Here is a 22,089-nt window from a genome sequence, read left to right as displayed (position 1 = left end):
TATTAAAGATAATGCATAACATCACATATGAAACTCAACTAACAGAGAGTTCAACGATATATGTACCGATACTCGCTTTTCTTTTATATTTAATGTACATGAAGTTTGCTAATACGTGTGATAACAAGAACAATGATAAAAAACAATATGTTATGAAACCTAGACATGCCAACAAGTCGAGCTTCGAACGCCGAGCAAAGGGAGAACGAAGCTTGAGGGAACTTGGACATACCACTGAAAATGCGAAGCGAAGAGCAATATGTAACCCCGCCATGCCAAAAACAATCTCAGATATATTTGTTGGAACGCTTCTCTATGGTAGCATTAAATGGCTTACTACATTAAAAACTGTTTGACGCAAAATATACGAGTAAATTCTGGCTGTGAATAAAGCATTCCGACAATTTATGCGACCGCTGACCAGCATTTTTTCGACGGGTCAAATGCCCGATGGGTCGGGTTTCTGTTCGCGTCAAATGCCCCACTATGTGGAGCCGAACAGGGGTCAAATGCCCGGGGGTTGCCCGGGGGGGGATGATCGCGCTTGGAATTGACTGATACATTACGTCAGCTTACATTTACATGTTGAACATTCAATTTATCCACAGGATGAAAAGAGTCTAAACCGTTGGAGCGATTTAGGGCAAGATTTCCGCACAGTGCCATACATTGAGTCGCAAATGAATACGAAAGACCTCGAATTAAGTACATGAAAAGTTCGGCGTCTGAACCAGTTGAGAACGGCTGTTTCAATTTGGAACTGCTCAGCCGTTCTTCCCGCCTGGCTCAGCCGGGAATTTCGGCTTTGGAACGGCTTTGATTCAGACGTCGAAATTTCATGAGCCGAACCTAATGCAAAATTATTATAACGTATTTCAAATAAAAAAAATTAAAAAAAAAAAAAACCTCGCTAACATTTCCATTGGTTTTGCTTCTAGTAAATTAAGTTCAGCTAATTAAGGTGATTCCATCGAATTGCATTGCGCATCCTTGCTGCGCATAATTTTTCGCGTCATTTAGCGCGCGCGTGCACAACATTACGGGATTTCCTTGAGGTTAAGCTCAGCAGGAAAATAAATGGTCCCTTTCTTCTAAACGAGCACGATGACCCCCATTTTTTAATGCATCAATTTAAATGTCACACGGTTGACCACTATATATCGCGATTTAAAGAAAAGTTTAATACTCTACTTTGAGATATTTTTATTTGAATGCTTTAAAAAGCACGTATTTAGGTAGTGCTGCTTACGTGCACACGCAGCAAAATCTTTAATTTCTTTCATAATCTTAATTTCAGTTCAATGAAAATAGTTTGTTGCGTAAGATTAAAGTAAATTTTGTTGAAATGCTTCGATATTTTAATGCAAGAAATTAATTTTTCTAGAAATGATAGTTCCCTTTTCTGATTACTAGCGTTCCTAATGTAAACCTCGTGGGTCATCTATCTACTATAATAGCCATCCAGGTTGCACAAAAACGAGCACGGTGACCCCCATTTTTTATTGCATTTTTGTAATGCTCATAACATAGTCATGAACTAGACCAAGTCTTAGACAATTTTAAATACTCCTTCTTTTTCAGCGGAATCACCTTAAGTTCGGCCTCTGAATCAAAAGGCGGGATTTTCTTGATTTTGGCCACCCTTAATTTGAATTAAGTTCGGCTCATGAAAAGTTCGGCGTCTGAACTGGGCCTTAATTATATATTTGTGTGACTTAATTATTGCGTACATATTTGGGACTCAAACTTTGTATGATCTAAGGTCACTCAAGCTCTTATTTTGACCACTACAATCATGTACAGTAATTTGAGCTTCACGGTTTTGTATGGAAGGAAATCATTACCGTTTTAAAGGCAAGATTACAAATGATTTTTGAATAACAAATTGCCGCCTTAGTTCCTTTGTGTTTTTATTTGTGTCTTGTGTCCATGGAGTGTCAGCTTTTGGTTTTACTCTCATTAAAACGCGCTGAGTGCATTGTTGAGTTATATAAGCACGCGGGAATTTTTGAGAACATGAGAGAAGGCCTCTCTACACTTCTTGAGTGTTCTTAAAAAAATTCCCAAGTGCTTATATAACTCAACAATGCACGAGGAACAAGTTTTTTTATTTCTTTTATAAAATATTAACAATCGCAACTCCTCAGACAAGTACGAATTTTAATGAATCAACATCAAATTTCTCCTTACACGAGATAATGCGTAATTTAATAGCGCACGCTCTGTCGCGACAGCGCAATCAAGTAAAAAGTCGAACTGTTTTAAGTTTTTTTGTCACGTCGTAAGCATGTTCAAGAAGTTAACTCCAAGTCAAGTTTAAGTTTTAAGGTGTTGAGAGACGAGTTGAAGTTAATTAAAAGTTTGGAAACATCAGTACAAGAGACTGTTCTTTGCGAATCGCTGGAGTGACAGCGCATTCTGTCACAGGCAAAAAATCTGACGTGTGCTCTGTGCATATGTACAATAATATTATAATGCATGCACCATATGTATGCTTCATGCATTGTGGAGTTATACAGAACTCAGTTTGACCAATCACAGTGCTTGCTTGACCCTGGCTATTTTATAAATATTACATAAGAGTAAAACAAATAACCATGCAAAGGAGTTCAGTTGGGGAATTTCTTTTTTTTTTTTTCAAAAATCATTTGTAATTTTGCCTTCTAATTGGAAATGTTATTCTTTATACCTGCCAACTTTTTCTGAGTCAAATGCGTGAGATATAATTCTTCCATATAAAACCGTGATGAAATTGAAATTGCTGTGGTAAAATTCAAATTGCCATGACACTTTAGGGCCACCGTAAAATAATGATTCACATCTTTTCTCAACAAAAGAATGTTGTAAAAACTATCACACATTTAAATAAGCCAAGGGAAGCCTAGCTAAAATTCCCTTCATGGTATAAAAGAATCACATTACCTAAACAGACAAGTGCTACAAGAGATCAAATGTAAAATGAATAGATTAAATTGGTGAAAGCTACAGAATCCATGAATACAAGGGTTAACCACAGGATTTAGTCAGTCATGGCCAAATCCTTGAATTCATAATAAAATATCTGTGGCTGAAGCACAGTGACTGAGGATTGTGGTGTTTCCAAAGGTAAAGTTGGGGAAGAATTTGGGAGCTCGGGTGACACATCTAATGATAAGCTGCAGTGTACAACCATTAGGCACAGTGGCAGAGGGGCAGACTCTTGAAAAAATGTTTTTATTTAGACTAAAACAGTATGGCTTCACACATGAACCACAGGACCCCCACACAGCAGAGCTTAACCGGGTTTCTATAGCGTTAAGCAACTGAGAGTAGTACAGGATAGGATGCTGGCCCAGGGCAGGCACCAGGGGGGAGTTGCATAAAATTGAATGCCGGGCGTAACTGCTAAGGCCAGACCTTCATCCCTGAGTCACATTGAGTATTTTAACATCTGACGATAGCATTTACGCCCGCCGTCAAGTTTTATTCAACTCATCCCAGACCTCAAGCCACTAAACACTAACATGTGAGGCACTGTAGAAAAAAAAGTTTCATACATTGTTATGTATTTTCAAGCTTTTTACAATATTATTGTCAGAATGATGTATGTGCTCCTATCAGGAGTTGAACCTAAGACCTTCCGATTGCTAGTTCAGATGCTCGGAAGGTCTTAGGTTCGACTCCTGATAGGAGCACTCGGAATTTCTTTTTCTGTAGTTTGTCTGTGTCATTACTGAATAATGCATTATTCTCATTTGTTCACCAGGCTTAAAATATTACATCACATTTCCTTTCATTGCAAATATTATTGTTACTTAATTATCTCAGAAAAATGCATGGTTAGCCCAGATTTCTTTTCTGATTCCAATAGCTGAGGTGTGTCTCTCTTACACAGTCATAAACCATACATATGAAAAAGCACCGTCATTAATTGAAGCTTGAAAGTGTGTATTAGTATAGCTGATTACCTTGCTCATACGTACCGCTCCTTAATTTTGCAAGCTCAAGACCCTTGATACTTTCAATCTGAATGCCTTTTTTAATTGTGTTTTATATGTACTCTCACCATAACCATCTCCATCCAAACCCATTCCATAACCTTTTCTCCAATAACCAACAAGATCATAACTACAATACATGATATGCCACTATTGTCCAAATTGATTGCAGAACAAACATCAAGCACTTTACAATCCTCCACCAAGGTCCAATTCCTTTCCTCAGAATTTGACTCATCTCATCCAGTTTTCCTAACTTTAAAAATCGTTTTAAAAAAAACCTCTATAATTTCCCGGAAAAAAGTACCTTATGACCAATTTGAAAGCACTAAACTCACCCATCTATAATACGCAGACTGTCCAACGTTTTGACTATGAAAAATCAGTGTAAAGTCCCATTAAGATTTCATGTCCGAGCACGAAAGGCACAAGCTGCTAGGGTATAGTGATACCTCTCCCTAATTTCTGGCGTTATGAGATGGGTTCACATACAAGTACTTGATTTTATTTCATTTTATATTTCTTGTTGTTTATTTAGTTTATCTGGATATCAGAGTCAAGTATGCTCTGTTTTGTGTTTGGTGCAAGTATTATAAGAATTTTAGGAAAATATCAGAACAGATGTCAAAATTGAGATTTTTCCTATCCTGATTGCATAGGTATTCTGTTATTCCTAAACCGGAATAAGAATAGCTAGAATCCCTGGTGAAAATCTTTCAAGGATCTTAAGGATCCTGATCCTGAAAGATCTGCATGAGGATCTTTATGAGGATCTTAATAAAGATCTTCAAGGATCTTTGAAAAGATCCTCAAAGATCCTTCATTTTCAAAGATCCTTGAAGATCCTGTGAGGTTTTTCACCAGGGATAGCCCCAAAAGAATGCACCCTAAAGTTAGGTAATCACATATTTTAATCTGCTTTCAGACATGCTGCTGTCAGAGTGAAGAGATCAGTGCAGACAAACAGATGAGGCTGAGAAAACGTAGATTGATTATCCGTCTGTTCATTGTCTTGGCCCTGGTTGGATTCTACATCTACATCAATGTGCAAAGCTTTGCGTACTACACTAACAGGTTTTGGAAGCCAGTTGTTAGTTGTCGGAGTAGCGATGAAGAGATGGATCAACTGCTGGACCTAACATTTCATATCCACAAGATATTAGACGGCATGAACATTAGGCATTGGCTCATGTATGGCTCCATATGGGGTGCTCTTCGTATCGGCAAGCCCCTTCCCTGGGATAATGATGTGGACATTGGATTTGAAGGGGAAGGTGTATTTGCGGACATGACTTTGAGTGAATTCTTTGCGCCTTTTAAAGCAGCAGGCTTGAAAGTACACAATAAGTGGGCTCAAAGTGGAACTATTGTGATTTCCAAAGAAGGTTTGTGGCTGTCTGTGGATTTATTTGCATTCTACAATGATAAAGGAACAATGCGAAGAAGAGGCTTAGAGTCTTGGATTTTTGCTCTCAACTACAGAACATACCACTCATTTCCAGCTTGGGTTGTAGAACCAAAACTTCCCCAAGCAAAGTTTGGATTTTTCAACATCTCCATTCCTAAAGGAGGCATTGAAATAATGAAGCATTTGTACCCATACAACTGGTGGAAAGAAGTACGACCTGAGGGATGCTAAGGCCTAATACCAACACGCAGATTCTCAATACTTTTGCCCATCAATTTCTTGGGGTATTAGTTGGGAGAATCTGTTGAAACATCAAGAAAGTTAAGGCATCTCCTTTCTCCTTTTGACCTGTAGGTAATGGTAATATTCAGTTATGATAATGTGAGTGTAAATGGTTTGAACCCAGGAGTCATGTCATAAGTACATAAATTATGATCATCCGGGTGAGTGTAGTCCTGAAAAGGACTGTTTGAGGTGGCATTGACTGACGTTTCGACAATGTCAGTCAATGTCACCTCAAACAGTCCTTCTCAGGATTACACTCACCCAGATGATCACAATTCATGTACTTAATGACAAAGTAATTTTATTTTAGAGGAATTACATGCTGAAAACTATGAGGGTTAAAAGGGTTTGTCATCATTTATGTTTAACCTTTAATCCCTAAAGGGCAATTTAGACGGTACGATTTTGCCTACGATTTGTCGCATGCGATTTCTAGAGCGCGCGCTGCTTGCGTCATGTAAAAATCGTACAAAACTCTCGCCACTCAACATTGCCTTTACCTACGATTGTCGTAGGGTTTTAAAACATGTTTTAAAATCCTACGACATTTTCCGTGTTGTGTGCGTCTGTCGTAAGGATGTTGTAGGTTGATTTACACGACGCAATTTGTGTTGTAGGCATGGCGTATGCGTGTCGCATGCGACAAATTGTAGGCAAAATCGTACCGTCTAAATCGCCCTTAAGGGTGCCATTTAGCACATAATGGCATAACTCTGTCAATATTTGACAGATTTCTATGAATTTTTGACACTAAGATGGTCTTGTGAAAAAGGATAAAAACTTAACCCCCTCCCATATGTGATATGGTTGACCACCCCCATAACTTGTCAACTTTTTCCCCCTAGAAGTTGTGGACATCTCTCACATTAATGAAGATGTTGAGACCTGCAAAATAAGCTATAGTTTAGCAATATACCTAATTTAAACAAGGATTTGGGTTTTTTTTGAAGTTTGACATTTTTATGTTTTAAGGCCATTTATCTCAAAGCCATAATTTTTCTTATCCATAATTATTTCAGTTATGAAAATTAATACAGTCATGAGTAGCTTTAAAATGGTGTATCATACATGGACATTGAGTTTGTAGTCTTGGATCTGGAGAAAATGTCGTTTTGCCTTAGGGTTAAAGGGTTAAGGCAAGGTTTCTTTAGTGGGCTCTTTAGTGTGATTTGGGGGGAGGGGGTACATGCTTAGAGATAAATAATTATTCTTTTAAAAATACAGAGGTTAATAATTATAGAGATTATTAATTATTCTTTAAAAAAATACCCAGAAATTAGTTATTCTTATTGAAAAATGCAGTTGCAGACGTCATTTTTTTAATGTTCATTATTTTTATTCTTCTATGTTAATATCACTAACTTCTTAAACGTTTTAAACTTTTGAGTTTGATGTAAATGGTATTACTGGCAAAAGATGACCACCTTACTACAATAAAACTACATAAATGAGTTCGTAAATCACTACTGCTACATCTATACAGTAGCCTCCCATGCAGTGATTTTTAGGGAAGTCAAAATAATAACAATAATAATAATAATAATAATAATAATAATTAAAATAATAATAATAATTGCGTTGATGAAGGAGACGCTCCCCAACTGAGTCGTTGCTCGTGTTTCTAAGCGCCGGAAATCAAGGAAAGAGGTTGTATGTCGGTCGCTTCCATCTTGAAACGTCACAATAGCATCTTGACGTCCCAGTACTGTTCATCATGCCCAGCACGCGCGTTTCGTACCATTGAAGTTCATTTTCTGGAAATTCCAGAATAAATACCTTGGCTTTGATCACTTCTATCCGAATAAATTTTGTAATCGCCAAGGTCTGTTTTGACAAGGGTTGCATCAAACATACATGAGTAAAGACATGCACTGGGAAAACAAAGAAGTAACTGGAACTACAGTATCCCCGCCGCACCCTTGGTAGGATGCCCTGTAAACACCTGGGACTGGTTGCATAAAACGTTGTTAAGATAACACAGATTTTAACAATTGTTGTCAAACAATAACTTATTGTTTTGCAACTATACTTACAGGTTCCCGCAATCTTAACATGATTTATGCATCCCAGCTAAGTGCCTAAGGCAACACATTATAATCTTTGATTACTACTAACAACAATAACAGTAACTTTATTTAAAAAACTGATGAGACTGATCAACAAATCATCAATTTGCTGGTATAAACTGGTGATCAGTAACAAATATATATATATGTACAAGCCTACAGGAAAACAACATACAAGTAATTATTAAGAAAAAGTTAAAAAATGCATAAAAAAAACCTGAAACAACATGATCACAAAATCAAATTAAAAAAAATAATTAAAAAAGGAAAAAATATGGGAGTACTAAAAGTGGGCTAACATACATGTACACTACATACATGGTCCTTGTTATCGAGGTCTAAGTCTTAAAAATAGTTCAACCTTTTAAATTTTTAAGGAAAGGAAAGTCTGAAGTTCACGAAGCTCTCTTAGTATAGAGTTCCAATCACAAGCCGCAGCACACTTGTAGCTTTACTGGCCTTTTATGTTTTAGTTGGTATTCTGTCCAATAGAAAGCTGTCCCTAAAATTTCCTTCACTCATCTGCAAGTGTTTCAGAATATATTTCGTGAAGACAGTTTATGTTGTTGATTATCCAGTACACAATTTGTAATCTCAAGAAGCGTCGTCTACCAGCTAAGGATTGTAGCCTAAGTTTAGATCTCATCTTGTGTGCATGTCTTGTGATTTGGTTTGCGTTCAGAATGATATGCGTCGCCTGGTTTTGGAGGCATTTAAGTTGGCGCACATTTTGTTTCACACAGTCACCCCATATTATACAGCCATAATCCATTATGGGCAAGAAAGTCTGTTTGTATATCCTTAGCAAGACACTGCAGCTTAGGAAATCAATTTTTAATTTATCAATTTCAGCTAAGGATACACCCGACATGATACCTCAGAAATATGTTTATTCCAGGAGAGACGGCTGTCAATATTTTAAGAATGACTGCTTTGGAGACTATCTGTTCAGTTTTTGCTGGACAAAAATTTTATATTATTTTGAAATGATGGAAAAAAATTCAGACATGTATACAAATTCTAATAAATATTATCACACAAAGTTTTCCCTCCTTAGTCTTGTGTTTTTTTAGTAGCATTAAAGGGGCTCTGTCGCTGGGATTTTGCTGCAGTGTTGATCAAATGTGCTCAAATATTTCACTTAGAACCTTTTTTAATAAGATTAAATTTAGAAAAACAGTTGACTATAAAAATAAGCGAAAAACGGAACGACGTTTCGGTGTGATCTTGGCACCATTTTCCGAAGTAAAGAATGTAATAGAAAAGATAATTTATGCAGAAAGTAATTTATTCTGTTTCAAACCTTACTTTCTGTATAAATTATCTTTTCTGTTACATTCTTTACTTGATAATGGTGCCAAGATGATTGCTTATTCTTTTAGTTACCCTCTTTTCTAACATAGAATAACTCTCAGATCGTTATGAGAAAGAGTTTTAACTATAATCAGCTGCTAGCAATTATTCCAAAATACTCGGAAGGAACTTGAAAAAATTGGTCAATTTTTCAAGTTGAAATCCATCCGTTTCCATCCTAGCTATTAGCAGCCAAAGATGAATGATACTAGTTTCTGTGCATTAGTAGGGCTACTGCGAATAAAACTAGACTAAACCATTAATTTATTTCTGAACGTTTACATCCACACAATTATTTTTTTGGTATTCAGAAAACTTGTGACACCCCAAATTCGAGTTTAAATGAAATTTATGATAATGAGACAAAATTATCAGCTATGCTATAATCAACATCCGCGTACACGCAGGGGCAGAGATAGTGGCTACGCGGAAAAAGTCGAATTGGGCGGGAAAAATAGGACAAAAAACCTCCCTCGTCCCCACTTTCTGCCCCAAGGTCTCCGAGGATGGCGCCGGCGTAGGGGACGCGGAAGCTAAACATGTTGGCCGCTGGTGCATAGACATCAGGGCTGTCAACTCTTCCGGATAATCCGGGAAAATCCAGATTTTGAACATGATCTCCCGGTCTCCAAATTTATGGCGATAATCTCCAGATTTTTAACCGTATCTCCCAGTCTCCAGATTTATGTCTGTTACCTCCCGGATAATTGCCTAAGTTTGCTTTTTGTCGTGGGGTTTACTTGCCGATAATAATATGTGAAATTTTCTGCGTTGCTCCTTTAAGTGATTTATAGACTCCCCCCGCGCCAGTGAAGCCTTGATGCCACGCCCCTGTAAGGCGATTTGTTGTTGCTGGTTGGGAAGTCATGTTCTCCACATTTGAAGCTGGACGCCACTGAATGCAAATTGTGGCTACTTGAAATAAACAAGCTTCAGTTGTGAAAAACACGGACATTATCATCACAAACTGTGCGCTGATTAGACAAAAGAAAGTAAAAATCACATGCTTATGTGATTTTTGCTCGGGCTTTCATCAGTTTTCTCGTGTTTGGAAACCTCGGTAAAACACTCGCACTCATTTTTGAAATATTACTTCTGGTGAAATATCGAAATAGCCTGTTTTCTACGTAGTTTTCGAGTAGAAACGGCCACCGGCAAACTCGAAAAATGGCGGGAAAATCGTAGTCACGTGGTCATTTTTGCCGTTTGCGTTTCACGTACACATGATGCTAAATCGTGAAAGGAGGAAAAAACCGAAAACATAGCGAGCTGGAAAAAATAAGAAGACTCCCTCCTCGCCTATTTACTTGCTCGCATCGCAGTTTTCCTCGCACGGCTCCCACTTACCAGAATAGCTTGCATTATACATGTAATAGGCGTTGTTTTAGCCGATCGCGATGCGCGAGGGAGAAAACATTTTCATGGCTGGCTAAATAAACGCTTGGCTTCTATCTGAACGCCTGAAACTGGCCAAGTCCACAGTTCCCATCTTTCTCGCTTTCCTTCAAGCCGAGAAAAATTTTTCTGAGCTCGACTTCAAGTATCGTCCCACGCAGTCGTTTTTAGGGGACTCGTATGGAGGTAATACGATTGTGTGGGAGGCTAGACTTGTGGCAGATCGTTATTGACTATAGGATGTAGAGAGGATAAAGGGGTGTGTAAGAAGGTCAACTATTCAAGGTAAGGGAAGGTAAGGTTATCATCCGTGAGGATTCAGTGCTTTATGGAGCAGACATAGAGAATCTGAAATGAATTGTTTTTACTGTGGTTGTCAGTGTTGGTTGGACAGTCTGGAGAGGCTTTATACTCCCAATATGATAAGTAACACGTGACCAAACAACCGTGTTTCCAATCTGAGAACGTGATTGGATACGGCGAGGTAATAAAAGAGCATCACTACTGCAGAATATTTTTTCGCGAGCTCCTGGTCCTTTCGACGCTGTCCTCAATTTGCACGTCTAGCTGGAGCAGGCTATCGATCTACAAAGCCCTTTTTTATATTAAAGATTTAATACGAGTATGTGTGGTACGGTGAAGCATGCGCACATAAGTATCCGTTCACTTTGCTGTCGACTAACAGCCGTTTATTAAAAACTGAATAATTGTATAATGCAATTCGAGGGATTTGATTGGCTAAGCGGCCATGGTATATGAGCCATTATACCATGGCCAAGAAATGGCGACCATTAAATTGTCTGCTGGATATTCTTTCACAGCGAAATCAGTAAGATCTAGCAATATTTCGTGATTGTTTTTAATAAAACAATTATTCCACTTGCGCTTGTTGGATATGAGATGATTATAGCCAACTCGGCGCTACGCGCCTCGTTGGCTATCTATCATCTCATATCCAACGCGCGCTCGTCGAATAATTGTTGATTAGGCCTGAATTTTTTTGGCTTTTCAAGTCCGTTTCCTTGCCAAGATTTTCCTAAAGGAGAGATTTTTCGGACCTGTCAACAGTGCGAGATTTATTTTCCCGAGGCCTTACCATGGTTTTGATCCCTCGATACCGGTTGGATCTCGGCAGTTTATACCCGCAAACTAGCGGCTTGACCCTGTATCACTCCACAAGGAAAACTCAAAGTTTAATCAATCTAGTATAAATGAATTTATTTCTTAAATATAATTTATCGATTTGATTGTATTTTATCAGTCGACTGTGACCTTTACAACCGCTCGCCCCTCGAATTGCAAGCTCGCTCAGTTTTTTGCGTTCTTTCCCGCGGGGTTTCGAGCAAAAAAAGAGACTGATCTCAGTATACTCTAGAGGCCAATTTCTAGAATAAAACCCGTGCTCATGTATTTGGTTTGCTTGCACACTTGCTTCACTGTATTAAAAAAAGAGACAGAGACTTCAGTTATAAACAAACTGAATTTGCACGACATTTATTGTAAAGCATATGTAGCCCTAAAGTATAATACAATATTAAAAAAGATCATTCCAAGGCTCGAAGCATTACCTAAATATGGTATTTTTTGGAGCGTTTTTTGAGTCAGATTTGCTGAATTTTTGCAAGTGGCCTTCAATTCTTTTAGGAAACGCTGTCCAGAGAGTTTTTCACTTTTCCGCGCTTCGCCTGAAGCAAGTTTTCCGCTTTTAGCACAAAAGGAACTGAAAGGACACATACACAACATCTGGGCTAACTGTATTGTAGGTCGGTTATGCCCCGAGTACTCCAATATTTTGGTTTTGGCTTTGAATTGAGGATCTCTTGAGCAGCTTTGTTGACTTCCATATATGTGCACTTGAACAAATACCACTTTGAATTTAACCCCCCTCCCCAACCCCACCCCGCCTCTAAATCAGCTCTTAACAAAAGGTTAAAAAATTGTTTCAATGACCTGGGGATTTATGCCGAGGGAATGTCTATTTACGCCATTAAGTTACCTTGAAAATACCGAACAGTTCAATATTTTCTGTAGGCACAGATTACCTTTATTAAATGGCCCTGAACAGCATTTTTTGGAATGAGTACATCCTGGATGCTTATTCAAGTAATTACAGTATTGAAATTAAACTGCGTTATACAAAAGAAGTCACTGTTAACACTGTCGTTTTAAAACTTGTTCTTTTAAGCTTGCCGTAGTTTTGCCAGCCTCTGTGACAGCTCATCCTGTAAAATGACAAAAAATCAGTTTAAAATAATTTTAAAATGTAAAATCTTAATAAACCCGAACGAGAAAATTCTGCACTTTTAGAGCATTTTATTTTTCAGGCAAAATCGTCACTTGTGTTTTTGCACCGCGGTCTTTTAATCTATTTGATAACGAGATGATCACCAAACACCCAAGAATTGCAGAAATTATCAAAGTAACATTATTTTGAAGCGCTGAGTGCGTAACCGACTTATGTTAAATTTAGGCCAATTTTTTGTTTAGCTAAAAAGCGTTTGAAGTTTTGTACAAGCTTTCAATTTTGTCATAGAACATCGTCTGTGTCCCCCTCCCCCCCCCCCCCCCCCTCTCTAATTTATGCTTAGGTTTAAAGAACATCGAGGCCAAAATAATGGGTCAGCAAAATTTGACAAACAACGGTTCTGCACTCAGCTCTTCATAATTTATTTTTATATGAAATTAATACCTGTTCTGCAGAAGCAGCAGAAGCTGTGCCAACTGGTTGGCTTTGTTGTCCAGCTGGGAGCTCCATGTTTAATTCCAGCCTGGAAAAGAGATATTGTCATGAATAATTTAATTAAAAATATATATATATAAATTGGAACATCCATTTGACTGGGAAGACTTTGGTATTTTGGAAAAGTGGTTGCTTATGGGAGGTGGTTCAACTGAGTCTGAAGTTTGCAAGCTAAGGGCAGCAAAGCCTTATATGCAGTTTATACGTTAAATTGCTGCTTCATTTGATGGCCTTTTTTACCACTGGGATGTCATTCATATCAGCATTACATGTCGCTAGATTCTAAGGCTTAGATCTATCTGTCCGGAATGCCTTGTAACCTGCTTGTTTGGTAAAGAACCACACATTTTTTAGCCTTAAAGCAGCAGATGACCAGTGAAAACAGACCTGTAAAAGAAACTTGTCAACTTTGGAACTGCTCTGAAATTAATTAATGCTTTTTTTAAAGTACTTTTAATAATTTAAGGCAAGGAACTGCTCAACATTGTCCCTCTCTACTCATTACTCGGGCCGTAAGGCGGACCGAGTTAAGGTTTCGGTAGCATTATCAAATTCTTTTTTCTTTTTGGGGTCGCGATGGGCCGAGAGATAAGACTTCGGGCCACGAGTTATTGTTCTCGGTCTCGTTTTTTGAACTCGGCTGGTACGAGTTACGTTTTCTGTCGTGCTAATCAAATTCTTTAAATTCTCGGTCGCGTTCTTTGTTTTCGGGCCGTGAGGAGTCTTTACAATATGCGAGCCAGACGTGCCAGGTATAAACAAAACATGCGAGGCATGCGAGGCATGAACAACCCCAACATAAACTGCTAACCGTTAAGCTAACCGGGGAGCTATTTAAGCTAACCTAAGTGCTATTTAGGCTAACTGGAGTGCTCTTTAGGCTAACCGGAGTGTTTTTTAGGCTAACCTGAGTGCCTCAAGGTTCGTTTTGTTTAACCGAAAATTTGGCAACTAAATCAGTCTATGACCTCGCAGGCCAAGATAGATAAAGATGTCTCACGTTTACTGTAGAAAAACAATCAATGTAGAAACGGTCTTCAAATGAAAGGTGAATAACAAATGTTTTTCCCTGAATTTCATTTAAAAATATAAACAGCGAAACATTGAAAAACGTACAAGGATATAAACGGGTCGTACGCGTGATGCGTAACGTTACTTTAGATCCCAGGGGGGGGGGGGGGGGGGTACTCAACAGATGCTTGGGTAGGGAGGTGCGGCCCGGGCGTTCAAACCCTGACCCTGTTTAAGACACAATTCTCCGATTTCCCTATTCCGTTTAAGACACAATTCAAAATTTTCAGGCCCTTTCTAAGACATTTAACCCAAAATCACACCATGTTTAAGACTAGAATGAAATAAGAATACACTAGTTTCTTACTGTACTTTAATGCATTAGCAATCACAATCTGTTTAAGCCATTAGGTTATGTAGGGATACCCTGTTTAAGACAGAAAGTGATGAAATAGATACCCCGTTCAAGACAAAACACCATACCCTATCGGGCTGCACGTCCCCGTCAAGGTCACATAAAAGGGAGTACCCCCGGGTCTAGATCATACCGAAAATTACGATCCGTCATTGACCCTGCGTCACATACATATTAGGATCGTACAAATGGTTTCTGTCTCTAAACGAAAGGTGAAAACGTAAGGATTAAAGCCCGGGGATTATAAAAAGCACTCGTATGACAAATGTCGTTTTCCCCTGTATTTCATTCTGACTGCAAGAAATGCAATTCTATCTGGTGGTTACTCATTGCCTCACTATATGTCTGTATCTATCTATTTGGTAGCCTGCGAGCAAGCTCTCTTGGGGGTTGGGGGCAGGAGGGAGAAAGAGGATCCACCCCCAAGAGAGCTTGCTCGCAGGCTATCTATTTGGGGGAATTGGCGATGCTGGAGGTTATCACTGTTAAAAGATTGTAGGCTTTACACACCACACAGTCAACTAGAATATGGCCCGAGTATAAGCTGGAAACAGCTTCTTGTTTTAAATAAAACAGACACAACAAAAACTACCAGAAGGCTGTGAGTGTTAAGCTTCAACAGACTAATCTATAGAAAGTTGAAATGTTGGGGCCACAACGATAACTACTGCCTTGGTGCCAGGTAATTGTTTCTACCCAATAAAGATCTTACTTACTTAATTACTTTTGAGAAAAGGGGAAAAGTAGGATGAGAACGATCAACAACAAACTCAATCCACATATGATGCCAAGTCTTGGAATTGAACCCAAGCCACTTTGGTAGGAGGCAAGTGCTCTCATTACCTCAACACCCCCCCCCCCCCCCCCCAAAAAAAAAAAAAAAAAAAAGACCTCCATACCCCTATTCTCCCCACCCCACTAAAACAGAAAATAAATTTAAATGAATACAACCACCAGGGCTTACAATCACAATTTTAAAATATCCTACCCAGGGGAGAATAAATACCTCTTTCTAACCTCGTTTTCTTGGTCCGTACTGTAAGTTACAGACCAAGTTTTTTCTATTGATTTTTGGTCCAAGCGCTAAGCATGCCGGTCATAAATCAAGGTCGTGAAAAAAAAAAAGAGGATCCACAATTTACAGTAGGGGCCAAGAAAATGAGGTTAGTGAGATATTTATTCTAGAAGGTTAATCGGGCGCACGGAAAAGGAATAACTTTCAAATTAAGTGGGCCGTACAGTGAAATATGGCCCTGCAAAATTGACCAATTATGACGCCTGTACTAACTGAGAGATATAATAATTCTCCAAACTGGCTCATGGTACAGAATCTGCATTAAGCTAAGACTTGTGGCATGAATGTAAGTTCTTTATATTGTACCTAAGCCGGTGATAAAAACACTTACCCAGCTTCATCAGCAACTTGTTGCATCAGACTATCCACTTGTCCCTAAAATAAAAACAATCAAATAACAAATTTGTCACTTGTAATCAGCCTTACTTTTATGCTCAGGGCACAGAGTTTCAAGCATGTTAATATATGAGAATGACGTATTATTCAGTAAGTGACACAGGCATACTTGGAAAAAATATCCGAGTGCTCCTATCAGGAGTCAAACCTGAGACCTTCCGATTACTTAAATTCTAACAAAGGTAGAACTTGGTAAGGGTGGCCTTAGGGCTCCTGAACTAAAACATCAGTGGTAAATGAAACAGACTTTCAAACATGTTAATATATCACATAAATTAACATGGAATAAATGTGATGGAATATTTTGCCTGGTGAAAAAAATGAGAATAACATACTATTCAGCAAGTGACACAGGCATACTTGGAAAAAAATCAGAGTGCTCCAATCGGGAGTCAAACATAAGACCTTTTGATTACTAGTTCAGATGCTCTACCACTGAGCTACAGGAGACTCGTGGGAGCTAAGGCCATTAAACTAGGTTCATGGCACAAACATCCTGTATACTACTAGGATTGAAATGTCAATGTGTGGCTTACTTCCATTACGGAAATAAATGTGATGGAAATTTTAAGCATGGTGAATAAATGAGAATGATGTATTATTCAGTGAATGATGCAGGCATACTCAAAAAAAAGAAAAAAAAGAAAAGAAATCTGGGTGTTCCTATCAGGAGTTGAACCTGACATTTAATCTTTTGTGGTTCACATTTTGATGTTAGTAGACAGTCTGGGCCAGTGAGATCACTGAAGACTGCCATATTATGTAATAAACCTGTACACAAAAAAGTAATAAGCTGCACAGTTAGTAAAAGAAATAACATTGGTCTTACCTGTGGCACTGTGAGTGTTGCTGTATCACTCATGGCTGTTTCCATATAGTTGGACTGGACATCAAGGTTTTCAAACTGTTGTTCAAACTTTTCCATTAGAGCAGATACCTATAGAAACAAAAACAGTGTAAAAACACTTGTTGGTCTACACACTGACATCTTAATTACAAAGATTGCTTAATCCACACTCTTAAAATTAGAATTTCTATCAAAACTATCAAAACTCAGACAGAAATGGGTTGCCAAACGACCCACCTTTTCTAAGTTCATTGACCTCATAGCGGCGTCCATGGATTTTACAACTCCAGCCATAGACCCTGTCACCTGTTGAACAGCACAAATGACATCAATAGGTTATTATTGAAGAACAACCCCACCCCCCAACCCCTGCCCCCAAGACCATTCTTCTCCAGATTAGACTGTAAAAGAAAAAACTTCCAAATTTTCCCTACCAAGTTATTAATCCACAAGTAAGAGGTCTATGGAACTCTTCATCATTCATATGTACTCCAATCTCCCCTTGGATAAACCATGCAAATAAATAACTAATTGAACTATCTGAACAGCCCCTCAAGGACGGTGCCTACTAATACCGAAGTATTTTTGCGTGGTTTATGACTATAAGAAAAAAGCAGGTGTTAGCAAGGGCTATTAAAATCGAAAAAGAAAATTGGGGCTAACTATGCCTTTTTCAGAGATAAATAAGCAACAATTATTCTAAAAAGCAGTAAAATACAAAGCAATGTATGGCATTTTTTTTTGTTCCAAATTGAAGCTTTATTATCCAATTTTCTTTTTGGATACTGAAAGCACTTGCTAAGTTCTGCTTTCTCCCCATAGTTTTAAACCGTGCAAAAATATCCCTGTATTAGTAGGCACCACCCATAGGAAACCCGAGTATCTCGAGATGCGCAGAACCTATGTGCAGTAACAAAAGTAGGCTTCATCCTTAAAACAGTCCCGGAGACACTGGCCTTTTTCAAGGATCAGCCCTTCATTAATGACCATACAGTGATTTGATATCTGATGCTTCTGAACAACAATCTGTAAAAGGTATTGTGTAATTACCTGTTTCATTGTAACAGCCGTTTGCACTCGTTGTGCTGTGGCATCAATTCTTGAGCTTAGCCGCATAAAGTTCAATGCCTGAAGTTAAAAAAAAAAAAAACAGTACAGCTAGACAAATCAGAAGAAATCATTGTTGCATAGTTCATATAATGGGGTACCAATGCAGATTATATAGGAAAAGGTATATCTTAGATTAGGCCAAAAGTGATGTCTCTGCTGGCAAAAATTCCCCTTTGGGTGTTAATATTCCTGATCATGAGTTATTTCTAAGTTCTTCACCCACAGGACATAGGAGTTTTGGCTCATTTGAAGGGAAAGGTGCATGAGATGACTGTAGCTCCATAAACATGATGGACTTAATGGCAAGCTCAAGAGAGGAAATACACAAACAAGCCACTGAATTTCTAAGAAGGCTCTGATCTATGAAAAAAGTGTCTATTGGCCAAAACATGCAACCTGGTTAATACAATACTGAAATGGCTATTTGACAATATAGCATCATTATATTATACTTCAGTCATACTATTACATCACAATTTGTCCGATTCCTTGTGACACAGGTTCAGGCTCATTATTTTGCTTTCCTAGGGTTAGGGCAGGGGTGAGGTCCAATTCCACTGCCACCAGCTTAAACTGCAAAAGCAAATTTCTTGTGCTTTTTAATTAATGTTGATTGCATCAAAGCTTCCATTCACATCGACCTTGAGGAATGATTTGTTTGGTAAGGTGCCAAAGATTTTCTTTATAACATAAAAGGTTGTACATGTACATGTATCATTTAATGATGCCATACCTAAAAAAGAAAAAAAAAATGGTATCTGATACCTGATTCTTTTGTCTGATAGAATTTTCAGCATGTATTTTAGCTCCTTCTAAATTTCCTTTTTGGATATCCTGGAAGATTAAAAAAGAATGATGAAATCAAACTATAGGATGGTATACCAGATGCAACAATATTCATTAAAGTTTTTTACATATTTGCATGCACTTAAAAATATATTTATTCATTTATAACTGCGTTACAGTAAAATGGCAAATACCTTCTTTAACTTCAATTTCTCTGCTTTTTCTTCCTTTTCGCATTTCTTGGATTTTCTTTCTAAATCCTTTGCAGCAAACTGATTAATTAAAAAAACCAACAACAACAAATGAAAAGGGCCAAGTTACCAACAATTTCACGGCCATAAAATGTGCCTCTTTTAAAGAAAATCTGGCAGCAGATTTGCATATATCCCCAGATATCCCTAGGCAGCTCTGCAGGAGGCTATTACACTACTTATTGTGTTTTGACCAATGAACAGCCAAATTTACAAACCTAGTTATCTAACTCAGTGAAAGTAAAAAAAAAAGAGTGAAAAATCTCATTATACAGCATGAGAGAGAATATCTAAGTCCAATGTTCAAAAATTTATTTTGTATTTACTTGTCTTGTATGAGATTCCTTGAAAGTACACCAAGAAGAAATTTTACAGGCAACAATACAAAAATTCAAGAATGACACCTGTGCTTGACTTACCAGCACAGCTATAGTAAAATTCCTTCCACTCTACAGTCTCAGTTTTAGAAATAAGTAAAACTTACTTTACATGTGTATAAAGCAAGCAAAAACATGCAAAATTTTAAGCAACAAGATGCCTATACTGGCATTTACGCGTGATGCTGATTCATTTATTCCAATTGTATGCTTCGCAGTGATAAAACTATCCTTGCTAATGGAATAGTTTGAGTCACGATGATCGCGTTATGTTGTTTCCCTTGTATTTGTACTGGAAATCCATTAGTGATTACGATAACGTAAGCTTATAAATGACCTCTTCTCAGTCTCATCGTGGTTCTACAACTGTCAAACAAAGCATGATTCCTTCACCAGGAACTCTCCGAAGTTATTCTATCGATTTACCACTTTTACCGCGGAAAGTGCCATGTCACGCATCAGTGGCGTCATAAACAAAAATTATGCAAATTTTTGGTGAAATGAACATTTATGGTGCAATCCAACCTGACTTGCACGTGATTCGAAGTTGCAGCCAATAAAAATCACACAAGTTTTTTCGGGACGTGCATGGGATACGGCAAAGTTAAAAAAAACAAGGCAATTTTTGACTCCCAAGACGACGAAAGGAATGCGGTCCCGAATTTAAGACGCTGGCTGACTACGTCATCCCGCGTAACAAGATGCCTATACTGGCATTTACGCGTGATGCTGTGCATGATTTATTTTTGTTGTATGCTTCGCAGATTTTTAAAGCTATCCTCCCTCCGCAATTGAAATATTGCGTTACCGTACTCAAGATTATACCGGGAATCTCGTTCTGAAAACGTCATGACAGGGTGACTCATGCGCTATTCCAATCTATTTATTGTCCTATTTTTGTATTCGAGATCATACCAGAAATAGCTTTCGATAAACGTCACGACGCGGGGCATATTACATATCTGACCCAGAAGCCGAACAGAAGACAGTATTATTGTGGAAGACAAAAATTAAAGACAGACAAAAACCTTTCCTAAATGAACATGAAAACTTTTAGTAGAAATTGACAATCAAACCTTTAATTTTTTTTATGGAGTGGATTTCCGTTTAGCAATCAGTTAGACAAAGCCTGCAGTGCAGGTAATGTTGTAAGCTTACGCTTGACCTTTCCTTTCCGTATTGCAGAACATGATCTGGCCAGTCAATGCTAAATTTCTTTGCTGTGAGCTTTCCATTTTCCATCATTTAATGTCAAGTACTTCTTAGAACTTATCCTTTTGATTTACCGCTTTAAATGGGTTAATTTTCTTTCTGTAAACAGCACATTTGAATCTAAAACATTAAAACAATATGGCCACGTCACTAAAAGATGCCTTTTCAGCTCCACTGTGAGATCACTAGGACCTGATGTCACAATAGTAATTAAGTCCCGTCCGATCCCTCCTGACATACACTAAGATATTGCATTCTGATTGGACCGTTTTTGTTAAAGACAATAAGGACAATAGGAGACAAAAATATCTCCTCTAGGAGAAAACTGAATTTGATACATGTGAAACGAGTTCATAATTATTGAAAGATGCACATTTGTGACTACGATGAGGAAGAAAAAAAGATAGCGAGCCCGTTTTTAGACATGTTCTGCCCTCGGAGCATCACGCATAATCATCCAAATAGATGTAAACTAGCCTTAAGCACAAGGCACTCGTCAACTTGGAAGTCTTCTGGTTATTTTATACTTTCCTGCTGAATGTAATTATCAGTTAGCCAAATAAATGCCTGAGACCTGTTTTCAAAATGACTTACACAATAATTGTTGTGAAGCACAGTGGGAAGTTTGCACTAAAAATTAAGTAATTATGATCAGTTTGATCAACTGACATCAGAAGTGACTTACAGTAACTTACCTTTAAATTAAAAAGGTGTTCTTATTAAAGTAGAAAAGAACACAAGTCAAGGATCAACAAATACATACAAAAGAACCAACCAGTTGCACTAAGAAATTTATTGCAAATTGTAATAAACGTCTGGAATTATTTTTCAGCGTCCAAACAGTTTTGGAAATCAAATAAACAAGCTGAAATTATAATAAACTAATTTGGTTACAAAAGATTCCTCCCCAAGCTAAAATATAAACACAACAAATACCTAGAAGGAATAATATTCATGTTTGATCTGGCTGTGCTCAGAGCTACGAAAGCAGCTAGTACATTTAGGCTTAATAGCTTTAAAAATAAAGATTCGGCACAAGCTCACAGCAAGCGCTATGCTGATCGAGACATCATATCTTTAGAGACAAATTCTAGAGAAAAGGATACTCTCCATCTGGCTCGACATGACTTCAACCTTTCACAGAAAATAAATAAGCCTCTAGGACGCGTGAAACCACTGGAAATTCTTTGCAAGTCGCTTCTTTTTAGCGAACAACCTCCGGTTTCCTCGACAAACTTGCGCTATGTTTTCATCCACAAATCGGTACCAATGATGTCATATGAGCCCCAAGTCATATGACCAGCAAACTCACTTCCCACGCTATGCGCTTTGTCATCATACCAAAAAGGAGACTCGTCCTAGTATTCTCTCTTTCTCTACATCCG

General features: G+C 38.0%; 2 protein-coding genes across 7 annotated transcripts in view; one reads left to right on the top strand and one right to left on the bottom strand.

Moving 5' to 3' along the window:
• LOC146466634 (ribitol 5-phosphate transferase FKRP-like) overlaps positions 1–8,078 on the top strand; it is a 29,412-nt gene extending 21,334 nt beyond the window's left edge. For 3 of the 5 annotated variants that reach the window (XM_085127023.1, XM_085127026.1, XM_085127024.1), the window contains one exon: positions 4,903–8,078. In XM_085127023.1, coding sequence (XP_084983149.1) covers positions 4,903–5,616 — 714 coding nt within the window. In that variant the 3' untranslated portion in view covers positions 5,617–8,078. Of the gene's footprint in view, positions 1–590; positions 706–4,902 lie in introns of those variants that run through there. The other 2 variants (XR_014867940.1, XM_085127025.1) reach the window with 2 other exon arrangements.
• Positions 8,079–11,962: 3,884 nt separating this feature from the next.
• LOC146466633 (charged multivesicular body protein 1b-like) lies at positions 11,963–21,989 on the bottom strand. Of its 2 annotated transcripts, XR_014867973.1 has the most exons (11): positions 21,811–21,989; positions 21,400–21,419; positions 19,059–19,136; positions 18,844–18,912; positions 18,019–18,096; positions 17,206–17,274; positions 16,951–17,058; positions 16,057–16,100; positions 13,174–13,252; positions 12,527–12,706; positions 11,963–12,094 (listed from the first exon to the last, which is right to left on the bottom strand). XR_014867973.1 is itself a non-coding variant. In XM_085127186.1 (10 exons), exons 1-10 carry the CDS (start codon positions 21,827–21,829, stop codon positions 12,665–12,667), a joined length of 606 nt encoding a protein of 201 aa, XP_084983312.1. In that variant the 5' UTR covers positions 21,830–21,989; the 3' UTR covers positions 11,963–12,664. The 2 variants fall into 2 exon arrangements, 1 of the variants encoding a protein (XP_084983312.1); XM_085127186.1 differs by having other exon boundaries at positions 11,963–12,706.
• Positions 21,990–22,089: the final 100 nt, after the last annotated feature.

The sequence above is a fragment of the Pavona decussata genome, unplaced genomic scaffold (assembly GCF_977016875.1).
Source record: "Pavona decussata unplaced genomic scaffold, jaPavDecu1.1 SCAFFOLD_143, whole genome shotgun sequence".
Taxonomy (NCBI): Eukaryota; Metazoa; Cnidaria; class Anthozoa; order Scleractinia; family Agariciidae; genus Pavona; species Pavona decussata.
The sequence above is the reverse complement of the archived record's forward strand: the minus strand, read 5'-3'. Positions and strand labels throughout refer to the sequence as shown.